Source organism: Prionailurus bengalensis, chromosome A1 (assembly GCF_016509475.1).
Source record: "Prionailurus bengalensis isolate Pbe53 chromosome A1, Fcat_Pben_1.1_paternal_pri, whole genome shotgun sequence".
In the NCBI taxonomy this organism is placed as follows: domain Eukaryota; kingdom Metazoa; phylum Chordata; class Mammalia; order Carnivora; family Felidae; genus Prionailurus; species Prionailurus bengalensis.
The window spans coordinates 210847362-210873043 of record NC_057343.1 but is presented as its reverse complement, the minus strand read 5'-3'; the positions used below and the strand labels follow the sequence as shown (position 1 = coordinate 210873043).

At 35.3% G+C, this 25682-nt stretch overlaps 1 protein-coding gene and 1 non-coding gene across 2 annotated transcripts in view; one reads left to right on the top strand and one right to left on the bottom strand.

Annotated features, from left to right (window-relative positions):
* NIPBL (NIPBL cohesin loading factor) overlaps positions 1-25682 on the top strand; it is a 201482-nt gene that overhangs the window by 161035 nt on the left and 14765 nt on the right. Inside the window, 9 exon segments of the mRNA XM_043599796.1 lie at positions 723-776; positions 15650-15758; positions 17285-17421; positions 21471-21611; positions 21732-21825; positions 22423-22577; positions 23096-23186; positions 24648-24821; positions 25228-25418. Of these exon segments, the coding sequence (XP_043455731.1) occupies positions 723-776; positions 15650-15758; positions 17285-17421; positions 21471-21611; positions 21732-21825; positions 22423-22577; positions 23096-23186; positions 24648-24821; positions 25228-25418 (1146 nt within the window).
* LOC122496835 lies at positions 18663-18764 on the bottom strand. The gene has a single exon (XR_006300960.1). It is a non-coding gene; the product is annotated as a small nucleolar RNA U13 (small nucleolar RNA).

Genomic DNA, 25682 nt, shown 5'->3' with positions numbered 1-25682 from the left:
TAACAATAGCCCAGGGATAGCAGCCTAAAATGAGATAGTACTTTTTCAGAAAACGTGAATTAAGATTAGTTTCATTATGTTTAATTATACACATGAGCTATAAATATTTTTTGCCCAGAATACTTTTTATGTTTTGAACATAAATTTTCTATTATCAATTACAGATTTATCTCTCTTTCACTCATATCTTTATATCTGCTATCTAGAAGGAAAATAATAAGCAAACATTTCTATTTGTGTTGTTTTAAACCTACACGTGTTTCTGACCAGTACAAGTTACTATTCAAAATGTAACACCATGTTTTTAAGTTTCTATTTAAATTCCAGTTAGTTAACATACAGTGTAATACTAGTTTCAGTTGTACAATATAGTGATTGAACACTTCCATACGACACCTGGTGCTCATCACAAAAATTCACTCCTTAATCCCCATCACCTATTTCATTCCTCATCCCCCAACCCACTTTCCCTATAATATCGTATTTAATTTCAATATATTAAACTAATTTCTTGAATGTATTCTAAGATATTTTTAGCATAAAATTATTTAATATTGATAAATTATTGGCTTACTTAAAGAATAGTTTACTTTAAAATAATTTTTTTTAATTGAGACATTTATTTACCTCACACTAAATCATAGCAAAGTTTTTGTTTTTTGTTTTTCAGATTTTTAAGTAAATTCTTAATTTTGATAGTTTCACCATATTTTCCCACTTAGGTTGCAGCATGCAGAGATACTGGCTATGACTGGTTTGAGCAACTCCTTCAAAACGTGAGTGTTATTTTGACTCTTGATAACAGATAACATGAAATTTAATAGAAGGGCAGTTCTTTGTAGATTTTATGATTTAAAAGAACCTTTTCAGTTATTTTTAACTATTTGCCTTTTGGTAGGGAAAATTTATTTCAGTTTATTAAGCTGAATGTTTTGGTTAATATCCCTATTTAAGCAATTATTCCACTGACTGTTATAAATAATTTTTCTAAATCAGTAGTTGAAATTCTGTCTTCACTTCCTTCCAGATATTTTTTTTCTTATCCCTTTAATCTATATGATAGACATGAGATTTACAAACAGATTTACAGATTGCATTAACTATATATTTGCATTATTTTGCTTGTTATGAAATGTGTAGAATTTCCTGTAATAGTGCAGAATTAAAGCATAATTAGTGTTCTTGAAAAATTTCATATATGGGAATATTTATCTCCCAATGAATTTTTTTATTTCACAAATTTTTAAATAGAAATACCCATCACCCAGCTTCAAGAACTGTCAGCATTTCCCTAGCCTTATTTCATCTCTAATCCCTCTCCTTTCGTTTTTTTATTATTATTTTTTGGCTGTAATACTTTTGAAGCAAATCTCATACTTTATATCATTTCACCATAAACGTTTTAGTATCTATCTCTAACAGAAATTACTGTAAAAAATAACCAGAATATCATTATCATCTGTATCAAAACAAATATTAATGTTATTCCCCCCAACTCTAATACTTATTTCAATGTTCATATTTCCCTAATCGTCTCAAAAATGCATTTGTATAGTTAGTTTGCAGTTGCTTTGGTTGATACGGCTCTTATGTCTCTTAAATCTATGCTAGTCGATCCCTCACGCCCCCCTTTTCCTATAGAAATGGAAATGTGTTTTCCTATAGAATGTCCCACATTGTAGATTTCATGGATCTTTTCCTTCTAATGTCATTTAAGTTGTTCCTCTATTCACCATTTTTTTTCTGTAAACTCTTCATTAGATCTAGAGCCTTAATAATATTGAAGTTCAATCTTGGGAGTAGGGGACAAGAATACTTCATAAATGATGCGAATAATACAGCGTCACAGTAGGAGGCACATAACGTTTAGTCATCCATTTTCAGTGATCTTTCAGTTTAGGTGTTGTCAACCTGGTGCACCTATTATGATGAGTCTATTCATTTTTTAATATTAGTGTGAGTGAATAGATTTGTATGCCTTTGTATTTCAATTTATCTTAATCATAATTCTTTTTGAAGTTTAGATTGTCCCATCTTTGCCCAGTGGTAGTCCCTCCAAGTTGGTCTTGTATCCTTTTGATATAACCTTGTTACTCTTTTGTCACCTGATTACTTTTTGCCTCTACAAGGTGACCTGACTTAACTTGTATATTTTCTGCCCCAAACCTGAAATCAGCCATTTTTCCAAAGAGTCCTAATCCCTTTGGGTAGAAGAATCTGGATGCCATGGATGTCCTTTGCTGATGGGTTATCATAGCTTTGGGCCTTTTCCAAAAGATAGAGCTAGAAAACATATTTTTTAGAAAGGCAAAAATAAATCAAGAATTTATATTGATTTTTTTAAATTCAAATTTAAGATTATGAAAGTCTCCTTCTTTGATTGTATTATTCTTTCCTTTAGGCTAAAAATCTTAGTTCCAAAGGAAAGGAACATAATTTCTTATTTGCTTTGCCCAACTAATATTAACAGTAACATTATTGGATACAGTTTAAGATTTCTTTGCATTTATGTTTATGTATAGCCCACTAAAAATATATTATTAAGTCTATCTTGGGGTGCCTGGGAGGCTCAGTCAGTTATGCATCCAAGTATTGATTTTGGCTGAGGTCATGATCTTGTAGTTGTGGGGTCAGGCTCCATGCTGGCAGTGCAGAGTCTGCTTGGGATTCTCTCTTTCCCCATCCCCCACTTATGCTCTCAATCTCAAAATTAAAAAAATAAACATTAAAAAAATACTTTAAAAAAATTAGTCTATCTTGAAATAAATTTTTTCTGTTATATCAACAATCTGCTGTCTAGTTAAGTCCATTTGTTTTTGTTCACTTCTGTATGTTTTGCAGTATTTTTAGTAATAAAACTAGCGATATTTTTAACAGTCAACCAAAATTGTTTTATTGAGGCACAATCAAGATAAATATAGAATATCACCCTTAAAAGCTTCTTCGTGCCTCTTTGTAATTGTTCCTCTTCCCTTGGCCATAGGAAACCACTGGTCTACTTTTTGTCGCTGCAGTTAATACCTTTTGTCCAATTTCATATCAGTGGAATCATGCAGCATGTAGTTTTTTGTGTGTTGGTCTTGTCTTCTTTTAATTAACAGAATGTTGCTGGTATATTAATATTTTTATTGCTGGCTAGTATCAATAGTATAGATGTATTATAATCTCTTTATGAATTCACAAATTTATGGACTTTTGTGTTCCCAGTTTGGACTATTCTGAATAATGCTGCTAGGAATATTTGTGTGCCGAGTTCTTATGTGGATGTGTGTTTTCATATTTCTTGGGTAAATTCCTGAGTGATTGCTGGATCATGTGGTGAGTGAGAAACTGCCAGACTTTTTCCAAAATGGCTGATCCATTTTGCATTTGTACCAGCAACATTCCATTTGCTCTACATTCTCACCAATACTCTTGGTTTTTGTCAGTATTTTTAAGTTTAGCCATCTGATGGTGTGGAGTAATATGTTGCTTTAAAAAAATTTTTAAGATGCCTTTTTTAAACATCTTCATGGTATTTGCTTATGTTCTTCAATCTATGATATCTTAGGCTCTCTTCCTAAATCGTCTTCCATAAATCATCTTTTATTTCATAATTTTACATAATATATTTGGTATCATTTCCCTCCTAAGTCAAATAATTAGCTCTGTATTACAGAGCCTTGTAACTATCTTAGTTACATTTATGTCAGCCATTATTCCAAAGGGGACATAATAATTTCCAGAATACTCTACAACCACATATTTCATTTAATAATTACAATAAATGAGTAAGAATTAATTGTAGCTGTCAGAAATGTCATTATTTAGTATTCCAAAAAAGGATCTAAGATAATATCTGTATATATTATTGGCAAATTGAAAACAGAAAGGAGATGACTAGATTTATAATCTCTTAGCAGTAAGTTTTATGTTTCTTATATCTTTACTTTCTAGATTTCTTTAGCTAGTTGTTCATTCAGTCCTTTAATCCTTTCTCAGTATTATGTAACTTCTTTAGTTTCTGACAAGTTTAGTTTGCCAATGACACTGTGACTTTGTGATAGTTATTAGACTAGCAGAATTTAGTTTAATGAAAGAAATAAAGCTAAAAAATATTTATTATAGATACACGTTAACAGAGACGTAACCACTCTTAATGGTTGTAGCAACATACATGCATAAATTTTGAGAGGCTAGGAAGGATATAGAGAATGTACTACTAGAAGAATCATTGGAAATTCTTGAGTCAAGAATAATTAGCACACATGGGGGCACCTGGCTGGCTCAGTTGATAGAGCATGTATCTCTTGATCTCAGGGTCATGAGTTTAAGCCCCATGTTGTGGGTAGAGTTTAAAAAAAAGTTTTTTTTTTTAATTTTTAAATGATTATTTTTGAGAGAGAGAGTGCAAGCAGGGGAGGGGCACAGAGAGAGACACAGAATCTGAAGCAGTTTCCAGGCTCTGAGCAGTCAGCACAGAGCCCAACACAGGGCTCAAGCCCATGAACCATGAGATCATGACGTGAGCCGAAGTTGGACGCTTAACCCACTGAGCCACCCGAGCACCAAACCTACCCCTTCTTTTTTTTTTCTTTTTAAAGAATAATGAGCACCAGGATGCCTGGGTGGCTCATTCCATTCAGCATCTGACTCTTGATTTGGGCTCAGGTCATGATCTCACAGTTCATAGGATTGAGCCCCATGTCGGGCTCTGCACTGGCACCCTACAGCCTACTTGAGATTCTCTCTCTTTCTCTCTCTCTGTGCCCCTCCCCTGCTTGCGTGCTCTCTCAAAAAATAAACGTTTTTCTAAAAAAGAATTAGCATACTTAACTATTTCCACATGAGCTTATTTACATATTCCATTCTCTTTAGTTTCTGCTATTTCTCATTTTGTTTTTGTGTTGAGTGAGTTTCTTATAGGTCATTGATTTCCAATTCATGGAAGTTTTTTTTATTTTTTTTTCTTTCTTTCTTTCTTTCTTTTTTTTTTTTTTTTTTTTTTTTTTTAGGGAAACTTAGAGTACTATATGAAACACCTTCAAATTCAGACATGCCCCAAACTCTGTCTGCCAACTAAATTTTGTTAGTGTGCTATGTATACACACACTTTAAATATATGCAGATTTGTTCCCTATAATTTATAACCTTTAATGAATTCATAATTTTAAAACTTTTAATGATTCCATAGGTTTTTGTCATTTTTCAATAGCACATAAAAGAAAAATTTCTATCATGAAAGTCCTTAGGTAGATAGATTTTTTCTTTTTTCTAAACAGTAGTCCATTTAGTTTAAAGCACTATGACAGGGTACACAGAAATTGAATTGATTTTCTAGTGCCACTCAATGGTCCTTTTTTAGTTTATAAGAAAATATAAGCAATGAAAAACCTTGAATAACCCATATTTCATGCATTCCTGGCCTTTGTAATCTAAAATGAGATCTCCTTAAAGTTTACAGTCAAATACTTTAACAACCAATGGATGATTAGGAAAACTAATATATTCATATAATTTAATAGTACTCCACATCATAAAGGAACAGACTACTGAAACATACAGCAACTTAGATGAATAATGAAAACATAACACAGAGTAAAGAAGACTTACACATAACAGTCATATTCTGATTCCATTTATATGAAGTTCTAGGAGAGGCTAAAACTCATCTATATTGGAAAAACTCAAACAAGTCATTTCAGAGGGCCAGGAATTGACATGGAAGGGACATGTATTGGGTTCTCCAGAGAAGGAGAACCAATAGAATACTGAGAGGAGGAGAGAGAAAAGGATTTATTGTAAGGAATTGGTTCATTCAGTTATGGAGGCTGTCTGCAAGCTGGAGGCTTAGAAGAGCCCCTGGGTATAGTTTAGTTTGTATCTGAAGGCCTGAACCAGGGTAGCTGATGGTGTAAATCCCAATTTGAGTGCAAGAGGAGACTGATGTCCCAACTCAGGTAGTCAGAGAATAGTTGATTTCCTCCTTTGTCTACCTTGTGTTCTATTCAGGCCCTCAGCCAATTGTGTGATGACCACCCACATTGGAGAGGGTGATCTGCTTTACTGAGTCCACAAATTCAGGTGCGAATCGCATCTAGAAACACCCTCACCAGTACTCAGAATTTTTTTTTTTAACCCAGAAGTGATGTTTAACCAAATAATCAGGTATCCCTTGACCTAGTCAAGTTGGCACATAAAATTAACTATCACACATCCCCTTTGTCAACATGGCACCTGTGTATATCTCTTTAAACCATACTTCATTTCCAAATAACAATAATGAGATCATAGTTCCATCTAACATGATACAGCTATCCTGCATAGAACTGAAAATGCACTAACATCTTTCCCATAAGAAAAAGTAAAGTCCTTGAGTGATGTTTACTCTTCTCCTGATACCCAGTAACTTAAATACTATAATTAACAACACTTAACTACTATGATATGAAGTCCATACTTTTTATGTCATATGGTAGGGGAATAAAAGGGGAGGAAAAGTGAGCAGTGGGAGGGAGCCATGGTGTCAGACTGGGGTAAAAAAAGGCGGGGAGGGGGCGTTATTTGCTCTTTCTCCACTCCTCTTCTCTTCTCCTCTGTCTCTGGACACACACACACACACACACACACACACACACACACACTATTCATAACAAAATAAGTAGGAAATGCTTATGACAACTAAAATTCTCGCTTCTATACCTTGTAATGTGGCCATAGCTGCCTTCTTCTACTGCCTACTCTCTGTATTCCCTTCGCCTTCAACAAGTACCTCACCTGGTCTTCATTATGGTGGGGTGACCCATACCTTCTTTCATGAAGGGTCTGTACCATTAGTAGTCCTGCCTGAATTGGGTTGTTATAGTTTTCCATTGACTTTAATCACAGAAGATGGTAATTCTAAGAGTTGTCCTAAAGGATCTCCTGTATTCCAGACAGACTCTTCCTTACTTCCATTATAGAGTATTAGTCCAGTCTCTCCTTGGTAGTCAGGATCAGTCACTCCAGATAGTACCCTAATTCCTTTCTTTGTCTGTTGATTCAGAGGAATGAGGAGCCCAAAGTAGTTGTGTCACAGACTTGACTTCCAGTTCAGTGGGATTATTGTTGTGTTTCCCAGTAGAAGCTCCTTTTGGAGCTAAGACCTATAGGTCAGCAAAGCATAAAGTTGCCAGAAGTGAAAATTTTGCTAGTGGGTCACTAGGAGTTAATTGTGAGTGATGCCCCTCCCATTTCCACCCCTTGAAAATTCCTAGACTGTGAATCCTGGTAATGGGCTAAACAGCGCCATATATTGGATGCTGATTCAGAGCATATAGAGCCTCCTGTAGAATCTTGCCTCATCCATGCAAGATATTGCCACCTATCTGGTGCTATACCTGAGTCTTGAAAAGGCCATTCCATGTTCTATCAAGCCAGCTCCTTGATTGATAAAAAGTAATGCTGTGTAGAATACCATGACAGTGGATAAGGCATTCTAATACAGCTACAAGTGGTAGTTTTGGCAGAAGCACTGCATGAAGAGAAGGCAAATCTGTATCCATCGTAAGCATCTGTTCCAGTAAGAACAAAATGCTGCCCCTTCCATTATGGAAATCTGCCAGTGTAATCAACGTGCTTACAAAGTAACTGACTATTCATCCAGGGAATGGTTCAATGGTTCCACATCAGGGATTTGGTGTTGGTCTCTACTGCTGACAGATTGGCACTCAGCAGTGGCCATGGGCCAGCCACATTGGCCTTCCCGAACAGAAATCTGTGTTCCTGAATCCATGTGTAACCACCATCCCTGCCACCATGGACAGTTTGTTCATGAGTGCATTGAGCAAGAACAAGAGTAGTTGGGGAGAGAGGCTGATATCCTCAGAGAAGGTACCTACAGAATGAGTCCTCCAGTCCACTTGATTATTTAAATCCTCCTCTGCTGAGGTCATCTTTTGATGAACATTCGTGTGGGACATAAATATCCTTATATTTTATATGCATTCAGAGATATCTATCCACATGCCTCTTTCCTAAATTTCCTTGTCACTAACTTTCTAATCATCTTCCTTCCAAGTCCCTAACCATCCAGCCAAACCATTGGCCATAGCCCATGAACCAATATGTAATCACATATCTGGTCATTCCTTCTTCCAAGCAAAGTGAATAGCCAGGTGCACTGCTCGTAGTTCTGTTCAGTGGGGGAATTTCCCTTCACCACTGTCCTTCAAGGATGTCCCAGACAGAGGCGATGGTGCTACAAAATGTCCACTTTGGAATGGTCCTACATATTGTGCAGACCCATTTATAAACCAGGCCTAAGTCTTCTCTTCCTTGTGAGTTGATCTCTGGGAACTCCCCATGAAGCCATAGGTACAGGCTGGAAGAGAGAAAGGCAGTATAGCAGGAGTAGGAACCCATAGACATTTGGGCTGCTGCTTCGTGTAATTTACTTATACCCTTTAGATGTGCTCTCACCCAGTCACATATATACCGCTTCCGTTTGATGCTGCTGCTGTGCGTACCCAATTTTATGTCTTGGTGAGTCAGGTAATACCCAGTTCATGATGGGCAACTCAAATCACATGGTAATTTGGTGGCTCATGGCTAAGCATTCAGTATCTGCTAAGGCCCAGTAGAGGCCAAGAGCTCTTTTTCAAAAGGAGAGTAGTTATTCATGGAGGACGATAATGCTTTGCTCCAAAATCCTAAGGGCTTGTACTGCAGTCAGTCCACCTATGGGGTCCTGCCAGAGACTTGAAACAGTATCCCTATCTGCCACTGACACTTAAAGTACCATTGGATCTATTGGATCATCTGACCCATGCTGCAGAGCAACTTGCATAGCAGCCTGGATCTCTTGCACAGCCTTCTTCTGTTCTGGGCCCCTCTCAGCACAGGCAGCATCTTGGGTCACTCAGTAAATGAGCCAGAGTAATACACCCAAATGAGGAATTTGTTGCCTCCAAACTCCAAAGACCACTAGCCATTGTGCCTCTTTTTTTTGGTTATATATAGGAGATGCCAGATGCAACAACTTATCCTTCACTTTAGAAGGGATAGCTTAACAGAGCCCACACCACTAGGACCCCAGCAATTTCACTGAAATAGAAGACCCCTGAATTTTGTTGGATTTATTTCCCTACCCTCTGACACATACAAGTCTTATCAATAAGTCTAGAGTGGTTGCTATTGTTTGCTCACCAAGTATAGTCAGCATAATATCATCAATGTAATGAACCACTGTGATAATCTTATTAAAGGGAAAGGTAATCAAGATCCTGCAAACTGAATTATAACATAGGACTGGAGAGTTAATATACGCCCGAGGTAGGGCAGTGCAGTGTATTGCTGGCCTTGCCTGCTGATAGCAAAGTGCTTCTGGTGGGCTTTGATGGGGATGGAGAAAAAAGCATCTGCCAGAAGGTGCCAGGTAACCAAAGAATGTATTAATTTGCTCAAGTAATAATACCTTATCTGGTACAGCAGCTGCAGTTGGAATCACTACCCGTTAGCTTATTGCGAATCCACTGTCATTCCCCAAGATCCATCTGTCTGCTGCCCAGGCCAAATTAGCGAGCTGAATGAGAATCTGGTGGGAATTATCATCCTTGCATCCTTCCAGTCTTTGATGATAGCACTAATCTCAATAGTCCCTGGTGTAATGTAGTATTTTGACTATTTTCCTGGTTCATGGTTTCCACTTGGCCTTTCCCACCGTAATAACCCTCACTACACAGATCAAAGAAACAATGTAGGAATTCTGTCAACTGCTGAGTATATTTATTCCAATTTTGTGTTTTGGAACTTGGAAATAATCATAAGATGAGTTTGGGGATCCACTGGACTCACTCTGAAACAGACAAGAGTTATACCTCCATTGACCACCAGACCTCTAACCACCCACCCTTCACTCTGAGCCACAGCGATCTTTAGGGTCTCTTGGAATTAGTGTCAGTTCAGAACCAGCATCTAATAATCCCTAAAAGGTCTGATAATTTCCTTTTCTCCAATGTACAGTTAACCTGATAAAGGACCATAGGTCCTTTTGGGGAAAGTTGGGGAAAAGATTAACAGTATATTTTCCATAGAGTATGGGACTCCTTCCTCAAGAGGATTTCTCAGAGAATGCTATGGACTGAACGTTTATATGTCTCCAAACTTCATATGTTGAAGCTTAATCCCTAGTGTGATATTAGGAAGTGGAGCTTTTGAGAGATCATTAGGTAATGAGGGTGGAGCCAGCATGAATCAGAATAGTACCCTCCTAAGAAGAGACACAAGAGAGATCTGTCTGCTCTCTGCCAAATGAGGACATAAGAAAACAGCCATCTGCAAGCCAGAATGAGGATCTTCATTGGAATACGCTGGCACCTTGATTCCAGAACTATGAGAAATAAATTTCTGTTGAAGTCACCTAGTATGTGGTATTTGTTATAGCAGCAAAGACAGAAATTGGAAGCTAAGACCAAGCTAAGACAGAAATTGGAACCAAAAGTAAGATGCTGCTGAAACAAATAATGTGAAAGTGGCTTTGGAATTGGGTAATCAGTAGAGACTAGCAAAGTTTTGAGGTGCATACTAGAAGAAGCTGATACCGCTATGAAGAGACATTTAAAGGCAGTTCTGATGAGGGCTCAGAGAGAAAAGAAGCTGTAGGGAAAGCTTTTGTCTTCTTGGAGAATAAATACAATATTGTACAGAATGTTGGTAGAAATATGGACAGTAAAGGCCATTTTGATAAGGTCTCAGGTAGAAATGAGGAACTTGCTATTGGACAACAGAGAAAAGGCAGTCCTTGTTATAAAGAGGCAAAGAACTTGGCTGAGCTGTGTTCTTGTTCTAGTGTTTTGTGAAAGGTAGAACTTCAAGCATGAAATTGGATATTTAGCTGAGAAGATTTCTAAGTAAAGTGTTTAAGGAGCAGTTTCGTTTCTGTTTATAATCAAATACCGTCTCTGTCTCTATCAACCAGTGAATGGATAAAAATAATGATATAGCCTCACAATTTAATAGTATTCACATCGTAAAGAAACAAACTGATGATACATACAACTTGAGCACAATAAAAATATTATGCAGAGTGAAGGAAGCCTTACACAGAACAGTACATATTCTGATTCCATCTATATGAAGTTCTAGGAGAGGCAAAATTAATCTGTATCTGAAAAACTCAGAAGAGCAATTGCTGGGTTCAGAGATTGACTGGAAAGTAACATGAAGGAACTTTCTTTTTTTCTTTCTTTCTTTCTTTCTTTCTTTCTTTCTTTCTTTCTTTCTTTCTTTCTCTCTCTCTCTCTCTCTCTCTCTCTCTCTCTCTCTTTCTTTCCTTTTTAATGTTTTATTTTTCAGAGAGAGAGAGAGAGAGGGAGTGGGGGAGGGGCAGAGAGAGAGGGAAACGCAGCAAAGCAGGCTCTAGGCTCCAGACTTTCAGCATAGAGCCCTATGTGGGGCTCAACCCCATGAACTGTGAGATCATGACCTGAGCCGAAGTCAGGCGCATAACTGACTGAGCCACCCAGGTGCCCCAACATGAGGGAATTTTCAGGGATAATGGTAATGGTCTATATTAGTGGTTCTAAAAGTTACTGAAATTACCTGCAACTTGTTAGAAATATGAGTTCTAAGGCTTTACCTCAATAACTCTAAGGTGGGCCCATCATTCTGTTTTAATGGTCTCTCCAGATGATTCTGATATAAGCTAAAGATGTAGATCACTGTTCTGTATTTTTTTTTTTTTTAAGTAAGCTTCACACCTAGCGTGGAACCCAGCATAGGGCTTGAACTCACAATCCTGAGATCAAGACCTGAGCTGAGATCAAGAGTTGGACACATAACCAACTGAACCACCCAGGCGCCCCTTTTAATGTTTTTTGTTTTTTTATGATCTGTATCCTGATAGGAGTTTGAGTTGTAATGATGAATGCACTTAACAAAACTGAGCAAATATATAAGTCATTTCATGTAAATTTTATCTCGAAAGGGAAAAGGAGGGGGGGAGTATATTGTCTACAATTTACTTTGAAATGTATCAAAAATAAGATGTATAAAGATGTGTGTGCGTGCACACATCTTTTTATGTATATACATGCATTTATGCATGTGTAAGTGTAATGCTGGTTTAACATCAGTGTGTGTGTGTGTGTGTGCGTGTGTGTGTGTGTGTGATTTAACACTAAAGAAGAAGAAATAAGTAGTCATTTCAGGGACACGGAAAATTTTTGATAAAATTTAATGCCTTTGAATAATAACTTCCAATAATCTAGGAATAAAATATGACAGAGTAACTACAAACTAAAATGAAAATCATGCAAAATGGAAAAATGTTCAGAGAGATCTCATAAAAAAAGAAAAAAAAAAATAGTCATCAGGGGCCCCTGGCTGGCTCAGTAGAGCATGTGGCTCTTGATCTCAGGGTCATGAGTTCGAGCCCCACATTGGGTGTGGAGCCTGCTTAAAAAAAAGAAGAAGAAAAAGAAGAATACCATAAAAAATGAAAAAGAAAGGAAAAAATAGTCATAAATATGTTGAGATGATTATAAAATATATGTGGAAAAGCAAAGAACTGAAGACAGTTGTCATGTCTGAAAATGCAGGAGCACTACCTTGCCTTACCAAATATAAGGACTTAGTTTTAAGGATACAGTAGTTAAGATAGTGTGGTACTAAATGGACCAAAGGAACAAGATGCAGAGCCCAGAAATCAGCCTCCACATAGAAGGGGTATACTTACTATAAAACAGAAGTGGCACTGCAGTTAATGGGGGGAAAGATAGACTTATCAGTAAATAGGGCTGGGAAAATTGGCTTATCCGTAAGGAATTTTTTTTTTTTTTTAGATAGAACTACCTTATGACCCAGCAGTTGTACTGCTAGGAATTTATCCAAAATATACAGAAATGCTGATTTGAAGGGGCCCGTGTACCCCAGTGTTTTATAGCAGCACTATCAACAGTCACCAAATTATGGAAAGAGCCCAAATGTCCATTACCTGACGAATGGATAAAGAAGATGCGGTGTGTACACACACGCACACACAATGGAATACTACCTAGTGATGAAAAAGAATGAAATCTTGCCATTTGCAACAACATGGGTGGAACTGGAGGATACTATGCTAAGCAAAATAGTCAGAGAAAGATACATGATTTCACTCATGGAATTTGAGAATCTCAACAGATGATCATAAGGGAAGGAAAAATAAGATAAAAACAGGGAGGCAAACCATTAAGAGACTCTTAAATATAAAGAACAAACAGGATTGCTGGGCAGGGGGTGTTGAATGGGTAACAGGCATTACTGAGGATACTTTTTGAGGGCCGGGTGTCATATGTAAGAGAGAATCACTGGGTTCTATTTCCGAAGCCAAAACTACACTGTATGTTAACTAACCTGCATATAAATTAAAAAAGAAAGAATTGATTGCTACTTTAACTCAGTAATCACATCATATAGATTAAAGAAAATCTTTAAAACTTTTAGAAGAAAATATATGTGAATATATTTTTGACCTTTCTGTAGGGAAAGATTTCTAAAGGATTTCTTAAACAAGTTCCAAAACCATTAACCTTAAAAGATTGATGAATTTCATTGCATTAGAATGAAGTACAATTTTTTAATCAAAAGACATCTTAACACAAGTCACAAACTAGGAAATGATATTTGATACACATGTGTAAGAAAGGATCCTTAGAGTATGTGAAGAACTCCTCTCCTACAAATCAACATAATTTTCCAAGTAGGAAAATAGGTAAAAGTCATGATTAGGCATTTCATACAAGAAATAGCATATATGGCCTATAGGGTGTTCAACCTCGTTATTAATATGGGAAATACAAATCAGTACTATATCTTACACCCATTTCATTGGCAAAAATTGAGAAATCAGGTGATAACAAATGAGGGAGAAGAGATGGATTAAACAATATCTCTTTACTACTAACTGAGAAAATACAACCAAATTGAAAAAATATAGCATTATTTCATAAAGTTAACATTTATATATCCTGTGACCTAGCAGTTCCACTTGAAGGTATATACCCAAGAAAACCTCGCATATGTGTGCCAGGAGACAGATAAAAAGAGTGCTCGTGCTAGTGCCACTAAAAAAGTGTAATTAACCTGTCTTCAGAATAGATCAATTAATTGCAATATTGACACACAGTAGCTGTTGTATAGCAGTTCAAATGAATAAAATGTAGTCATTTGCAACAACCTGGATTACAGTTAGGGACATAATGTTGAGTGAACAAGGCAAGACTACAGAAGACTACGTCCACTATAATACCTTTTAGAAAGTTGAAAATGAAGCAAAATTATGAACAGTATACAGCTGACACCATTTTTTAAGCAAAAAAAAAATTATAAAATTCCTGATAATGGTTACCTTGAAGTGAAACAGAAAGATGGAATAAGGGAAAGGGGAGTGCATTGGGAAATAAAGGTTTATGGAAATGTTTTTGAGTTGGGTTCACACTAAGTAAATCAATTAAAAGGGCACATAGCAATATGTATTTATACTATTGTGTACACTTTATATCTTGGAGAAGAAAAAACAAGAGGTGATTATTTTCTGCTCCTGCCTGGAAGAGGCTAGCATGCAGTTTTAATAGCTGCTTAAGGAATTGAGTTATAGAGCAGGACAAGGAGAATTTGCTGTACAGAGAAAAAACTAAAAATTGAAATTTTCTTTATTTCTTTAAATTGAAGAGGATGAGGGCAGTGTATGCATTATGTTATTCTGATTGCTGTCAACTGTTTTAATCATTCATGCATCTTGTAGTGAAGGTTTAAACTTGAGCTTTCCAATATTAGCCACATGTGTTTTTTAAACTTAATTTGAATTTTTATTTGTATTTAATTTTAACTCCTCAGGCATACGAGCCACATTTCATGTGTTCAGTAGCTGCATTTGTCTTGTGGCAACCATATTGGACAGCACAGATACAGAACATTTCCATCACTGCAGCAAGTTATATTGGACAGCACTGGAACTCTTCATGAAAATCACATATACACTTCAACTTCTTTATAGCCCAAAGTTGTATTTGCTAATCTGTATTAAGAAAACATATACCTTAGATGACTTTACAACTGACCTGTGATTGTAAAAGTTTGAATTGGTTTTACTTTTTGGCCATAGTTAGACCGATCTTTTCTCCTCATCTCATCATTCCCAACACTTTTCTAACATTGTTTATTAATAGTTTGGCAAAGGATAATACAGAAAAGAAATCTAGCCTTATGTTTTATAATTTTAAAATTTTAAAATTTAAGATGCAATTCAGATGACGTTATAATTATATAGAAAGTATAATTAACTCTTACTTTTTTGAGATATCAAAGGATTTGAAATAATGAGGAGTAGAATTCTAATTCTTTAAAATATTTCAACTAGCATTGGGCATTAAGGAAGGTCACCTTTCTCATTTCTCTCATATCGTACCTCAGTTCCTACACACAGCAATTTAAATACTCCATACTAACATCGCTTGAAAGTATTTATAAATTACTGGTTTTAAGATACTTTAAAACATTTGCTATATATTTTTGTTTATTTGCATTTTCCATATTGTTAATGACAAATTGAAAAGCTTATTACTTATGGACACATTTAATGCGTTTATATTATTATTGCCTAATGAATAATTATACTGGGATTTTTTTTTTTATATATATACATATATAGTTGTTGAAGTCCGAAGAGGATTCCTCATATAAACCTGTGAAGAAAGCTTGTACTCAACTTGTTGATAACCTAGTTGAGCACATTCTTAAATATGAGGAATCTCTAGCTGGTAAGACATTTTATATATTGGTCATTAAGTTGATTTTATAAGATATTTTAAAATACTTTGGGCACATTTCTCAATTTTGCCTCTGGTTCTGCTTAGCCTAATAATTAACTACTTCACTTTTAAATGAAGGTGGGTTTTTTTTGTTTGGTTGGTTTTTTTTTTGTGTTGTTGTTCATTTGGTGTTACATCCTAGATTATATTGTTTAGGTTAACTAAGATTACCTAGAGCAGTATAATAAAAGCCTAGGCCTCATCTCTTCTACATATCTTTTAGATGTCATGTTGTACAGACGTAAAAGTCCAGGGGCTAATATGTATTTAGTTAGTTGCACTCATCCTAAAACTGTTCGGTATCTTTTAAATGATAAAAAACTTTCTCTCAAAATGAAACTATTTTAACTATTATAAAAATGTTTTTAAAAGATTTGTAGTACATTCCTAATATCATTTATAATTGTTATGTAAAATGTGCTTAATCTTGAGCTAGATAAAGCAGCTAATATTTTTTAAATTGACAAATTCCTTAAATGCTTAATATTTTATATTATCTATTACATTATTTAACAGTCACAAATCTGAAGCTATTAATCAGATTATAAGTAAATATATAAAACTGTAAAAGCTATAATTGATAATCTCTTACTTAAAGCACCCAAGACTAACATTACTTCCCATCTCCTAATGTACATTGATGAGGAACAATAGTCAGCCTTGGTCATCCTCCAGAATTGGGGGCCAGTTGCCTCTTGCAGAGGTACCATGATGGCACCTAAGGAAATTGTTGGTATCCTTTATATTTTTATGCCTTTTTTTTCTTTAACTTTTTTTTTCATTTTCCATGTGTACCTCTTTTTCTTTTTATCTCCTAGTTCTGTTTCCCTTATTTTTGCCTCTCCTAGATTTTAAGGGTGATACTGTTGTCACTTAATGTTGAAAATTGTTAATCTCTTCTAAAAACTAATTTGCCTCCTAAGAACCATTGTATCTCCTAACTAACAGCATTTTTCTCCCACTGGAGCAGCAGTGGGTTTACCTTTCTGATGTAGCCCTAGTCCAGCTTCTTAATTTGTCACTCCAGTCTTTTAACATTCTTCTCCCGCTGCAGCTTTGCTTTTTTTCCCAGTGCCTTCAAACACGGTATCACCTCAGCTAAATTGCTTTTGTCCTGCTTTGCTAACTTGCCCATACTGACTTCCATCCATTTTTAGATATAAGAAACACCATGTTTATTCCCAAAAGCCCATTCCTAAACTTCTTAACTCATTCTATTTTTTTTAACTTCAGTCCTCCACCACTCAGTGTAAAATTTGCCTTGCATAGTGGAGCCTCTTTGGTCTTTTATTCTTAATGTATGTAATATGTATAATAAAAAAAAAATGTAGGAAGTCTAGTATCATAAGAAATGCTAATCTTTTATTGAAGTATGTACTGAATCAGTTCAGGGGATAATATTGAGTAATTTAAATAATCTGTATAATTTCCACTGCCTTGTCGTATTTTAGTATCTTATTTCTCTGTTTTTCCAGACTCTGACAATAAAGGTGTGAATTCTGGAAGATTGGTAGCTTGCATAACCACTTTGTTCTTATTCAGCAAAATAAGACCTCAGCTCATGGTTAAGCATGCCATGACTATGCAGCCATACCTTACCACTAAATGTAGTGTAAGTATAGAGCTGTCCTCTTTTTTTATGTCTTACCATGTAGTATTTTAAATTTAGAATTCACATTGTGTCATCCACATTTTAAATGATCGACTGTGTCATGTACTCAAATATATGTTCTAATATTTGTGGCAAGTTATATAAGACATCATTTTTCTGATATATTAAAAATGAAGTTCTGACTTCATTTCTCCATAAGCTCCTCAAGTTAAATGCTTATTAAATGCTTCCTAAATGTTGTAACTATTGTTAAGACCTCAAGAGTGAATGAGGCAGAGTTCCTCTCACTCAGAAATTTACTCTTTTAGATTCTGAATTTGCTTTTCATTTGTCATTTCAATATATTTTGAGTATATTTATTTTCTAATACATCAGTAGGTTGAATATGGAAAATCTAGTATATCAGAGATGTTAGGTGGCTGTATTAAATTAATATTGCACATACTCTGTTATTCTAAGATAAAATGTGAAAATCAAATAAAACATTGCTTATATAAAATAATCCAACAGTTTATATGACAGCATGGTGAGTTAAATGGCTTGTTACAAACACTAAATTTTGAAATATTCTAAAAACTTTAAAATGTAAAGTTTCTTTTACTTACCATGTCCCCAGTGTTCCTAAGGAGCTAATTTTAACTGTTTTCTCTACAAGATTTGTTTTGCTGCTGTGGTCGGGTTTTCTGGTGATCTAAATTAGGAAGTTCTAGATGAAAAACCTCAGGATGTCCTGAGAAATTTTAAGAACCAGAAGATAAATATGTATAAAAACAACATTATAATAATTTCTGAGACCCTAATTCTATCTTTAGGGTTTGTATTAAATTCAGAAATAAATTGATTAATATGTATTCTATGGCCAATAATAATGGCTAATATTTATTGAACACAGTGCCAAATACAGTGAAAAATTTTACGTACATTATATCATTTACCTTGTGAAGTGTTATCATTATTATCTCAGCTTTACAGATAAGGAACTGAAGCTTTGAGAATATAAATAACTAGCCCAGTATCACACAGCTGACCAGTCCCAAAGCTAGAATTCAACCCCATGTCTGTTTGCTTCTAGGACTATAACGAAACTTGCATAAATGGCCCTTGTTTGAATCAGTATTTTTTTTTTTTTTAGCAAGATTACTTTGAAAACATTTTGTGTAATCTCTGTGTGTGTGTGTGTGTGTGTGCGAGTGCGAGTGCGCACACTCACATGCAGACATACATAAATGTTCTTTTTATCATGTCAGATGGGTAATGTGCCAAGGTCGTAACAAGGTTTGAGAGGCACATTTCACATAATAGCATGAACACCCAATCATCACACTTATGAACTACAAAAGGATCTATAAATATATTTTTTATTTGACCCTGTAGGTATGCCAAAAGGAAGGATGAATGTTAGAACGTTTTATACACACACATGAAGTTTTTATATAAATAAGGCCATCTCCTATGTGTTAGACACATTTAAATGTTTGTTTTTTGTACCCTACCTCCATCTTTATTCTTCTTCACCTCAGGAGAAACAACCTGGATTATCCTACATACTATATCCATGCTTCTGTAATTGTGCACGTGCACACATATATAACTGGTTGACTGGGTTTTTAAAAATCAGGTTATGGAGTGCCTAGGTGGTTCAGATAGTTAAGGGTCAGACTCTTGATTTCGGCTCAGGTCATGATCTCATGATTCATGGGATCCAGCCCTGTGTCGGGCTCTGGGCTGAAGGTGCAGAGCCTGCTTGGGATTCTCTCTCCCTCCCTCTCCCTCTGCCCCTCTTCTGCTCATGCTCTCTGACTCTCTCAAAATAAATAAACTTTAAAGAATCCGATTATGTTATATACCTATCATACATATACGTATTGTATGTGGATAGATTATCCATTTTATGGATATTCTATGATACATTTAACCATTTCCCAATTTGGCAGATATTTACATTGTTTCCTATTGATAGGGACTACAAAACAATTCCTTAGCAAACATTCCTATTCATATACCTTTAAATACTGGTGCTTTTTATTCTTTGGGATACATCCTACAGGATGGACTTGCTAGATTAAGGGAATGTTCTTTTGGTTCTGGTTTTGGGTTTTTAATAGATTTTTCCTGATTGCTGGTGGACTTGTTTTAGAGCCTCTTTGGAAACCAGTGAAGGACCATCTGTGTCATTTTTACACTCTTTGCCAGTCAGGTGCAAAGCAATAGTTCATTTTGCTTCATTTTCCCTTCCTTGATTTCCAAGAAGATTGAGCATCTTTTTTATGATATTAACCAATTGTACTTAATTATCTGTGATTTGACTGTATGTGTACATGTATATTTATATGTCATTTGACCATTTTACCTTTGAATTGGTGGGGCTTTTTTTCTTTCCTTTTTTTGGAAACTCTTTAGTCTAAATTTTTTAGATGTTGAAACATCTTATGTTATAATCATTTCAGATATTTATCTTCATATTATGTTCTTTTGTTCTTTTCCTTCACGATTTCCGTCTTTAAATTTTTCTTCTAGATTTTAAGATACTTCTTTTACTTGATTTTCTAGGCTGATAAGAGTAATTCAAAGTAAAATTTTAGCTGTGATTCTCAGATGAATTTATTTTGACAAAAACTCTTCGTTCCCTAGACCCACTGTAACTCATCCCTTGTTGCTTAAAGCACATGGGAGTGGGAGACAGCAAGGAACTGATATTCATAAGGTTTCTGTGCTACTTAGAAGTACTCATCTTACTTATTTTTTTTACTTAATCCTATGGGTATGATGAGAGGATGGATGAATGTCAGGTGGGCACATGTTAATCAGCTCAAAAAAGTTCAAAATGAATGTCAGTAACCTGTTGCTAAGAATAAAGAGTGATTAACTTGACTAAATAAAAACATATTGAATGTCTTACTTCACAAAAATAACTAGTAACTGGTTGCCTTCGGGCAGGGGTGCTGGGTAACAAGAGGATAGGGGGATGGGAAAGAGATTTTTTTTTTTTTTGGAAAGAGACTTTATTATAAATTCTTTAATAAACTTTTGGTTTTTTAAAATATTCTGCCTATTTTTTAAACTGTCTAGTTTTTAATAAAAGTTTTAAACTTTTTTAATATTAAAATTTAATTTTTCAAATTTTAAAATAAAGAAGTCATATCTAGTTCTGGGATTCTGTATTTTCATCTGTCATAAAAAGGGTTAACAGAAGACTTCTCAACCTGAGCACAATTGACATTTAGGACTGGATTATTATTCTTTGTTGTCAAGAACTGTTCTGAGCATTACAGGATGTTTGTCAGCATCCTTGGCCTCTGTCCACTGGATGCCAGTAGTACCCCCCGACTCCCCTCTTGGGGCAACAAAAATGTCTCCAGACATTGCCAGATATCGCATGGGGACACACTCACCTCCAGTTGAGAACTACTAAGTTAACATACTCCAGTTTGAAAAATACTGATCTGAAAAAACAGTATCAGTCTTGGTAAAATACTCAGTTAAGAGTTAAACATCTTTGTTCAGAATTGGCTTGTGTTAACGTTTTCGGGGAAAAAAAGAATAACTGTACCATTGTGATTAAGTGACTGAAAGGTTACATGGTAACTTAGTGGCAGAGCTAGAATCCAGGTTCCTGATACTGGCTTATGCTCTTCCTTACGTAGATTAAAAAAACTTTTTAAGTCTTTTTTTGGGACACCTGGGTGGCTCAGTTAAGTGTCCGGCTTTTGGTTTCATGTCAGGTCATGATCTCACAGTTCATGAGATCAAGCCCTGAATTAGGCTGTGCGCTGACAGCACAGAACTTGCTTGGGATTCTCTTTTTCCCTCTCCCTCCCTCCCCTGCCGCCATCCCTGCCCCACTCACTCATTCTCTCTCTCTCTCTCTCTCTCTCTCTCTCTCTCTCAAAATAAACATTAAAAGAAAAGCATCTGGTAGTCTTTTTTTTTTTTTTTTTTTTTTTACTGAAACTTGACATTCATAATACCTCAACCCTCAAATTCATAAAAGTGTATAAACTTTCTTGTCAGACTCTGATATTCATAAAACACTGATTTTATCCTTGTAGACACAAAATGATTTCATGGTTATCTGCAATGTTGCAAAAATCCTGGAGCTGGTTGTACCACTGATGGAGCATCCAAGTGAAACTTTCCTTGCTACTATTGAAGAAGATTTAATGAAGCTTATCATCAAATATGGCATGACTGTAAGTATTCAGTGTACCATCTCTATTGATTAGTATAAAATTCACAAATGCTAGCTAAATCATATGGTTTACTTTTGTCTTTAACTCTTGCCTAAATGGTAACATTTTGTTATCTTTTAGGTAGTGCAACATTGTGTGAGCTGTCTGGGAGCAGTTGTAAATAAAGTGACACAAAATTTTAAATTTGTGTGGGCCTGTTTCAATAGATACTATGGTAAGTTCAGTGCCTGGGCTTTGAAATTATTCTGATGGATCCTGTAGTGCGTCTAGCTCCTTTTTAAAAACACATCTGATATCAGTTAAGCGTACAACTTCGGCTCAGGTCATGATCTCGCAGTCCGTGAGTTCAAGCCCCGCATCAGGCTCTGTTCTGACAGCTCAGAGCCTGGAGTCTGTTTCAGATTCCGTGTCTCCCTCTCTCTCTGACCCTCCCCCATTCATGGTCTGTCTCTGTCTCAAATAAACGTTGAAAAAAATTTAAAAACACATCTGATAAAGACAGCATCAAGTGAATTGTTAAGAGGTGTGATTGTCTCAGAAGCAATATTTTCTAGTATCTTTTGTATTTCCTTAATAACTAAATATAATCACTTCAGTAATTTACCTCATAAGTAACTATTGGTCCGTTTTCTGCCCACTATGTAAAATAAAATTTAAATACCATTTTTTTCTTATATTAATTCTTTTAGGCTGTAAGGTATTCTGTCATAATTCTAGATGTGTGTGACTCTTAAGAACATCAGTAAAATTTAACTCTAACAACTTAGCAATAATTATTTGAAGATAATTCAACATTACTTATCTTTATTAGGTGCCATTTCAAAATTAAAAAGTCAGCACCAGGAGGATCCAAATAACACTTCACTTCTGACAAACAAACCAGCACTTCTTAGATCCCTTTTCACTGTTGGAGCACTATGTCGGCATTTTGATTTTGATCTAGAAGATTTTAAAGGCAACAGTAAGGTACGATTCTAATATTAATTACTTAGTATGCTATAAAAAAATAGGACTGTGTGACCCTGTGAACTGAAAATTACTAATGACCCAGGATGAAAGCAGCTTTATAGTAGTCTGGTTTAATGAGAATTCTGAAGCAGTGCTACCCAAAACCTGGTCCTCAGACTAGCCTCTGATCAACCAGCTGTTTGTTACTGATTTGTCATAAGAAGCTTACACAAGTTATATCAGCTTTGTAACAGTAGACACACTGGGTTAAGCAGCTGACTTTTTTTTTTTTTAACTTCCTCAATGAAGGAGCAGTACATTAATTTGCATTTTACACAAGCTTCTTTGTCACACACTTCTATTTTGAATGTCACCATTCTAAAATTTATGGATTTATAAACTTGTGATTTATTCTTCAGTAAAGTTCACATGCAGAAATTCTCATTGTTTGCTTTTAGGCTTTTTCTTTTATAATTGAAAACTGAGAGAAGTTACTCTTCTTCATACACATTAAAGTGTTTTTTTATTTCCCTTAGGTTAACATAAAGGATAAAGTACTTGAATTACTGATGTATTTTACAAAACATTCAGATGAAGAAGTACAAACAAAAGCCATCATTGGTCTAGGTAAGTTACGTCTAAATTTCTTTATAATTTTAGTTGTTTGAGAGGTTGAGCAAATTTGGAAATATTGTGAGTCTACACTTTTTTTATTTAAGTATGTTTCTACTCACAGTAGGATTTGGTATATAGACTATAGGATTGGGGATTAAGACACCTGGGTTCCATTCTTGGCTCAGCCAGTGACTTTCTAGGTGACCTTGAGCAAGTCATGTAACTACTCTGTTCATCAGAGAAATTTTATTTTGGTAGCATTAACAATGTTTATAATTTAATATGCATGAACAGTGGTACATATTAGTCTTTTGAACAAAAATGAGAAATAAAATTTTAGTTACCCAAACCTTATTAAATGTTTACTGATTTCTTTAAATAAACTTAAATCTTAGAATCTTAGTCCTCCTTCATCCCTTTCATAGCAAATCAACTAAAAATTCAGATATCACTTACTTTAGGGAAGTTCTATTGAAATAGTGTTAACTTCAAGCCAAATGTGTACCTTTGAATATTAAGTCTGGACATATGTTATAGGAAGTGGGTAAACTTACAGTGTTAATCCAGAGAACAAATAGCAAATTTCAACTTGAAGAAGTAGCACTGTCTACAAAATACTACCTCTAGACCAGTTAATAAATGACATCTTGCTTGTGTGACCTTGGACTAGTTATCTGATCACTCTATGCTTTGAGTTTAGTTTGTATTTGGCATCAATAATACTTGCTATCATTAAGGATCTTCATCTTGTCTTACATAAATAAGTGTTTTGTACAAATAAACATGAATAGTATTATTTTGCTACTTATCAACTTATGGTTATAGAATTCAGCATTGTGGCTTCATTATAATGCCATAAAAATAAATGGAAGATATTATTAGCTCTAGTTTATTTTAGAATTTTTCTGTTTCATCAAATGGATCTATATATACACACACATTTATTTATTTATTTATTTATTTATTTATTTATTTATTTAATAATGCCAATGTAGTACCTTCTAGGGATCTAAAAAATGTTTACAGACGTTACCTCTTAAATCCTGATAACGTCCCTTTGAGGTAGGTGGGTGGTAAATATTATTGTCCCCATTTTACAGATGGAGAATTGAGGCACAGAGAGATTATGTGACTCACCCAAGGTCACACTACAAGTCAGTGGTGGACCAGGAATAGAACCCAAGACACCTGACTCCTAATCCACTCCCCTAGCCACTAGGCCCTGCTCCCTCCTCAAGGTTTCCTCTTGTGTGAAATTCTCCTTTGAAATGCAATTTCTTGTTTTTAATTCATGGGGAAAGAAGTACCTGCTCTAATACTTCTCTGGGTAAGGCCACTAGCATATATTCTTCTGGTCATTTTAAGTTTTAATGTTTGAAAAGGAGCTCTTTCATATAAATTATAAACATTTTCATTAAGTATTACATTTAATTTTAATATGAATATGTCAAGACATTTTTTTTGTCTCTTTAGGATTTGCCTTTATTCAGCATCCAAGTCTAATGTTTGAGCAAGAGGTGAAAAATCTATATAATAACATTTTATCTGATAAGAACTCCTCAGTAAATTTAAAAATACAAGTGTTAAAAAACCTCCAGACCTACTTACAAGAAGAGGATACACGTATGCAACAAGCAGACAGAGACTGTAAGTGAAGATGTATTTTTAAATTTCACATTGTGGCTAGAGTTAGAATACTGTCCGACTCTTTTAATCCAGACACCTGAATTTCCTTATCTGTTATATGATAGATACGAATGTATCTATATACATGTGTAATGTGTATACATAATATGTATTATATGATGTAACAACACATGTTCATATATTAACATTTTGCAGGAGGATAGGGGTTGTAATTCTCATCAGGTGCCTCTCACAGAGGCGCGCGCGCGCACACACACACACACACACACACACACACACACACAAAAGATTAAGAGCCATTGAGCCAGAGTACTACCTATAATTTTGTACTTTTGGCTGTGGCCTAATTTGGTGTAATTCGTAAAGTTGATACACATGTTCTTAATATGTTTACTTCCTTTTGCAGGGAAGAAAGTTGCAAAACAGGAAGATCTAAAAGAAATGGGTGATGTGTCCTCAGGGATGAGTAGTTCCATCATGCAGCTTTACCTCAAACAGGTGCTTGAGGCGTTTTTTCACACCCAGTCAAGTGTACGCCACTTTGCCCTGAATGTCATTGCATTGACGCTAAACCAGGGTCTTATCCATCCAGTTCAGGTGAGTCTGTTTGATAGTGGCAGCACTTACTGAAAGAACCAGATTTGTTACCATTTGATGACATTGTGATTATACAATACTAGTTCTTTATTCATCTTAGTTGTTAATTTTTTATCCATTCAGGATAAAAAAGAATCCATCTCCTAGGTTGTCGTTACTGTAAAATACCCATATGTTCATAATATTGTCTTTATCGAACACATTTCCAGTTTACATTGGTAGAATATGTACTTGGAATCAGTTTTCTAAGTAGGGATGGTTTGT